Source organism: Euleptes europaea, chromosome 1 (genome assembly GCF_029931775.1).
Source record: "Euleptes europaea isolate rEulEur1 chromosome 1, rEulEur1.hap1, whole genome shotgun sequence".
Classification (NCBI taxonomy): Eukaryota; Metazoa; Chordata; class Lepidosauria; order Squamata; family Sphaerodactylidae; genus Euleptes; species Euleptes europaea.
The window spans coordinates 162113871-162119870 of record NC_079312.1 but is presented as its reverse complement, the minus strand read 5'-3'; the positions used below and the strand labels follow the sequence as shown (position 1 = coordinate 162119870).

At 42.6% G+C, this 6000-nt stretch overlaps 1 protein-coding gene across 1 annotated transcript in view; it reads right to left on the bottom strand.

Moving 5' to 3' along the window:
• Positions 1–1314: 1314 nt before the first annotated feature.
• SLC11A2 (solute carrier family 11 member 2) overlaps positions 1315–6000 on the bottom strand; it is a 55198-nt gene continuing 50512 nt past the window's right edge. Inside the window, exons 15-16 of the mRNA XM_056851176.1 lie at positions 5664–5817; positions 1315–1528 (exon numbers count right to left, since the gene is read on the bottom strand). Coding sequence (XP_056707154.1) covers positions 1418–1528; positions 5664–5817 — 265 coding nt within the window. The 3' untranslated portion in view covers positions 1315–1417. The remainder of the gene's footprint in view (positions 1529–5663; positions 5818–6000) is intronic.

Sequence of the window (6000 nt, the reverse complement as noted above, 5' to 3'; positions counted from 1 at the left end):
TTGTGTCAACTGTGATTTGAGAGGGTTAAAACCACTTAGGCGGTGATCCCACAATACAGAGGGAAGTCCCACAATACGGAGGGAAGTCAGTACTGTCACCTCCCCACAACCTGCCTTGGGAATCTGGAAATGGAAAAATCAGTTGAAGGGTTCTTTGGGGGCAGCTACTCAGAGGGACACCTTCAGAGAAATTACAGTGTGCTTGTGGCTACAAGTGCATGCCACAACTCTAGAACCAGCCTTGATCTGAAAGCAAGGGGGTTCTCTACAGAGGAACAGGCCTTTTGTAACCGGGCAAAGCATTCTCTCCCCCTTCCTGGGCCGCTGTAACGGACATGTGACTCAGTTTCACTATCTTTTGGGCAGAAATCCCACAGAAAGATATAGACAGAGAAAACAAACCCAAAAAATCTGGCAGTTTGATCAGTACTAGAGCGAGTCTACCATCGGAAATGACATTTTAGGCTCATCTTGCGGTGCCCGCTTGTTACTGTGCCGTTCTGTCTGGTAAAAAAGCCATTTGGTCTCAGAAGACTGCTTCAAGGTCACTAATTTCTCACCCTTCTTAAATTAGCGAGTAGAAGGAATGGTCAGCCAGTTCAGTTCGGACAGAAAGCTGTGGGATTTGCTTCCTCACTTAGCCTCTGTTTCTACATTCAGAAGAATCAAACAAGTAAAGCTTTCTGTGGGCTGTACCATTTCAGGCTGTAGGTTGGGAGAGGGTAAGCTGCCAGTCCTACAAAGAAACAACTCTCTGCATGCAGACATCTAGCTTGTCGGCAACAAAGGTTCAGCCAAACATTTTTCCATGTGTGCTTCATTTCTAAAGGCAGAGAGGTTTTTCTCCACTCCATCCCCCCACCCCACCCTCACAACTGAAGCCTGAAGTGTACTGCCCATATAAAGCTTATAAAGATCTTGCTTAAATGTAGAAACTCTTCTTGACACCAAGGAATTTTTGCCTTTTTACTAGGAAACATAAATATTCCAACTGCAGACCTATTGGTCCCCTTCTATTGGACTGGAGTGTCACTGACGAATTTCACGCCCTTTAGGTTTTTTTTATAAAGATTGTCGGTTAATGGGGCAGATCTGGTTGGAATCAGTTTGCCCCTTGGTGAGTCCTGAAAGCATTTTTTTTAGTGTTTCCAGTATGCATGCAGTGCTCTCCCTGAAAATCTGGTACAACAACAGCAGCAATTACATATTTCCATAGTGCGACTGTAGAGAGGATCAACAAGGGGGAGGGGGAAACCAGCCTAAATAGTTCTCATTGCGTACATCCATTAACACCATTACTACAATCTTAATGCTCTGTGCCAAACTGCACATACATTGGTATTTGTTCACACAGTAAACCATAGAAACGCACTGGCCCTGATGGCTAGCTGCTGTGGAAACAGACAGACCCAGTATTTTAATTAATTCGCGTTGGAGACGGCTCTTCAGTAAGCAAGGATCTCGTGACTCTTACCGTGTGCCCACAGGCTAGGGAGGAGATCCCGAGAGCAATTAAACACTGCCAACTCTGAAGGGGAAGAGAGAGAAAAAAATCCCAAATTAGTTGTGGGTTTCTGTATATATATATATATATATATATATATTTTAAAGAGAGACAAATAACACTGGCTGCTGCAAGGTATTTTCAGCAAAGAAACCTCTATACCAAATATACAAGTCACAAAGTCAGTATAAATAACCACACTAATACATTATATTCTTAAATGACAATATATATTTTATAATTCTCAAATACATAATCTAAAAGGTATTAGATATCAATCATAGACATGCATGCAGTCCAAAGTCCCTACAAGTTCAAAAATAAAACTTGCTGTTAACACAGTGGTTGTTGACTTGACAATTCCACAAGCTCACAGTGTCTATGATTTGATATCTAATGCCTTTTGGATTATATATTTGAGAATTATAAAATCTATATTGTCATTTAAGTATGATGTATTAGTGTAGTTAGCTATACTGACTTTGTGACAGGTATTTTTGGCAGCCCACAATACTAACTTTGAACACTGTCCCTGTGTGCTCAAAGCGCTTCCTTCCAAACTGCCTGTATGACGGCTGTGTGCCACTTCTCCCTCTGGCCGTTTCCCCCCAAAGTTGTTCCTTTTCAATGCCACTGAGGAGGACAAGCACTAGTCAGGATTGGGGGGGGAGTGTCGTCTGATTCTACCCCCCGAGGAACCAGAAACTGTGATTGCTTAGCCAGTTATTTTAAGTGAAGAGCAAAATCTACTTTCCCAGCTGAAGAAAACCTGAGCTTGCTGATTAAAACTCATACAATTAACCTATCCAATTTGCATATTTATCTTTTGGGTTTTAGATGACGTTCTTAAGACTGGCTGCACTGATACTTTGGAGCAGCCAGCCAGATATGTTGCGGAAAGCTCCTACACTCTCTTCCTTCCGCAAAAGGTGCACGGAGGAATTATTTTGAGGTGTCTTTAGCGGAAACAACTAAGGAATTTTTCTGGCAGTGACAAGGTTGTAGTTTCACCTTGATATATTTTCATGTGTGTGTTTAAACTATGTTTTTAATTGCGTTTATATTCTGTAAAACGAGCATTGTGGAAAGGTGGGACAGAAATATTAAATAAATAAATAAATAAATGGTGTGTGCATTGCGGTAGCCACCATCTTAGACAGGAGTGCTCCTTCAAACAGGGTACTTATTACCAGTCTGTATTTATGCAGCAGATTTAAATACTTTTTTTTTTTTAATTGACTTTCAAAGTGGTATACAAAACTGGTGGTAATGGAAAGTGCCATCAAGTCACAGTTGACTTATGGCGGCCTCGTAGGGTTTTCAAGGCAAGAGACATTCAGGGGTGGTTTGCCATTGCCTGCCTCCATGTCACAACCCTGGTATTCCTTGGAGGTCTCCCGTCCATACTAGCCAGGGCAGGGGCAACCCTGCTTAGCTTCTGAGATCTGTCGAGTAATCAGACTACATGCTACAAAAATTGCATTACCTTATAAAAAATATTCACACACACACACACTATACAAGTTATAAAAATCCAAAACCAGGATAATAAATGACCAAGAACTTAAGGGCTGTCTTCTAAAAAGGGCTATCTTCACTCATCTTATGGAACACCTGATCAGACAGAGTCAGGTAAACAGCCCACTTAAAAAAAAGGCTCTCCCAATTATGTGGAAGCATTTTTTCAGCTGATCAACAGGTGTTTTTTTTTTTAATCAATTAATCCACGATCAACTCAAACCCATTCACTGGAACTCACTCATTTAGCCAGACTTTAAAATCAATCATGTGGGAAGCTAACAATATTAAAAACATGAGAGATGAAAAATGGAAACATTAGGGGTTTATGAAACATAATGCCAGACTCCCAAGGGAACTGTGAACACCTTTTTGATCCCCACAACACTGTCTCAGGGGAAGCTGCCACCACAGTGTTGGTTTAATTCTCCCTCTCACTCCTTTTTCCAAGTGCATTTTTTAAAAAAAATATTCATCTTTTCTCCTGCACTTGGGCTTCCTGTGTGTGTGTTTATGGCTCTGCCTCCCTCAGCAGGCAGCCATTTTGTGGTTGTGCCCACCATCTTAGGTCAGCAGGTGCCCTAAAGCCCCAAAAGACTGGGGACCTTTGGGTCAGGAGGCTGCAGAGGGAAGGGTGATGAAAATTGCCTTTCCTGCTTTCTTTAGTCAAGCTGTGCTGATAGAGATGAGAGAAGAGACCAATTTCATCCCTTCCCCCTGCAACCTCCTAAACCCTGTGGCTATTAGTCCATGTGGGTCCCATGACCCCGACAATAAACTTTCCCAGTGTCAAAAAGGACTTCTAGTTGGAGGGAAATGAGGGAAAGATCCATGGCCATCAATGTCTTCCACTGATGGACCCACAGAATAAAAATGAAGAGGCTCTGCTCTCAACCAATCATAAAAAAGCATAAAGGGATAAATATAGAGAACAAGGCAACATCATGGTATGGACAGCCCAAGCTGGTTTGGCCTATAGAAATTAACTTTATTTTATTCAGTTATTTATAGTTTGTCTTTCTCGCTGAGACTAAAGGAGGATTACATAGCAGTTACTTGAGAATGGAAAGTTAGATTAGAAAGAGAGAGACTGCTGAATTACAACTAATAATGAAACTGAAGACTATGCATTCTCCTGGATTGAATAGAGATCTGGGATTCCTTTCCCATTACAATGCTAATTTCTCCATGCCTCCTACTCCTCTGCATATCACTTCTAATCCAATCATGCCTGCTAATGTCATTTACTTGCTTTTGACATTTACACTGCCATTGTGTGCCTAATTTACTCTTCTCTACTTAAGGATAGATGAACTCACATTCTAGCTGTATCTGAAGAAGTGAGCTGTGGCTCAAAAAAGCTCATACCCTGCCAGAAATTTTGTTAGTCTTTAAGGTGCTACTGGACTCTTACTGCTACAGACAGACTAACAGACTAACCCACTGTGATCTATCTACATAGCGTAACTCAACTACAATCATCAGGATATCCAAAGAACAATACAATAGAGTTTGGGCTACAGAAATCTGAAAACAAACAGAAACCCCAAGCACAGCTGAAACAAAGCAAGAGCTTTTAACATGAAACTACTTAGTCTGGAACATACTTACAGTGTTATGTAGCAATACAGTGGTGCAGTTCACAGTCCCTACCCCTTTAACCAATGCAACTTTCTGACCATTTCATTACAGTAACTGGGAAAATGCCTGCCATTTTTTACTATGGGGCACTTTGGTAGATGCAGTGCGGTGCAGTGCAGTCTGTACAGAGATGGATTCCACCTGTGCACCCCCCCCCCAAAGAACGTTATGAAGAAGAAGAAGAGTTGGTTTTTATATGCCGACTTTCTCTACCACGTAAGGAAGAATCAAACCAGCTTACAATCACCTTCCCTTCCCCTCCCCACAACAGACACCCTGTGAGGTAGGTGGGGCTGAGAGAGCTGTAAGAGAGCTGTGACTAGCCCAATGTCACCCAGCTGGCTTCATGTGGAGGAGTGGGGAATCAAACCCGGTTCTCCAGATTAGAGTCCACCGCTCCAAACCACTGCTCTTAACCACTACATCACGCTGGCTCTCTCTCTCTCACACACACACACTGGCAAGGGCTAGGCCAGCCAGCTCCAGAACTGGAAAGCCTGCAATGTGATGAAGATGCAACTAGCATATTGTGTCTTCCACCCCACTTTTTTTCTCTAGCAGTTACTCGAGAATGGAGGGGATGTGGCTCAGTTTGTAGGGCATTTGCTTGGCAAGCAGAAGGTCCCAGGCTCAATCCCCGGCATCTCCAGTTAAAGAGACTAGGCAAGTAGGTGACATGAAAGACCTCTGCCTGAGAACCTGGAGAGCCGCTGCCAGTCTGAGTAGATAATGCTGACTTTGATGGACCAAGGGTCTGATTCAGTAGAAGGCAGCTTCATGTGTTAGACATATACTGAAGCAGCTATAAGCTGATGTACAGGGGGTGGGGATCAAAACTTTAAAGCAGGAATCGGCAACAGGTAGTGAAGAGAAGACCGTTGCTCCCGATTACAGCAACAATCATCAAGAAACAGCCCATGACCCATCTGTATGTCCTGTGGAAAAAAATACCCTTTCTAATAATGTACAAACAACACACCCACACAGACAGTGAACTTACCAAGTATGCCACAAAGGCTAGGTACACAATGCTGATAATTGAGGCAATGACATACAATACCACTTGCCCCAGAGCAGTGACATAAGTCACTACAAAGTACATGTTAATGGAAATTATTATGACGACGAGAATCCCGCCAGCAATCTTCCAGCCCCTGGAAAGGAAAAATGTATAGAGAGAAATATATTACAACAGGAGGAGACAGGTTGGGAATGATTGCCTACATTTGCCACTTGAGAATAGTCATCGACATAACACCTATTCCAAGGCTTCCAGAACCCACATTTATAGGAACAAGCTAACCATTCAGAAACCCAACAGGATGGATACCTATAAG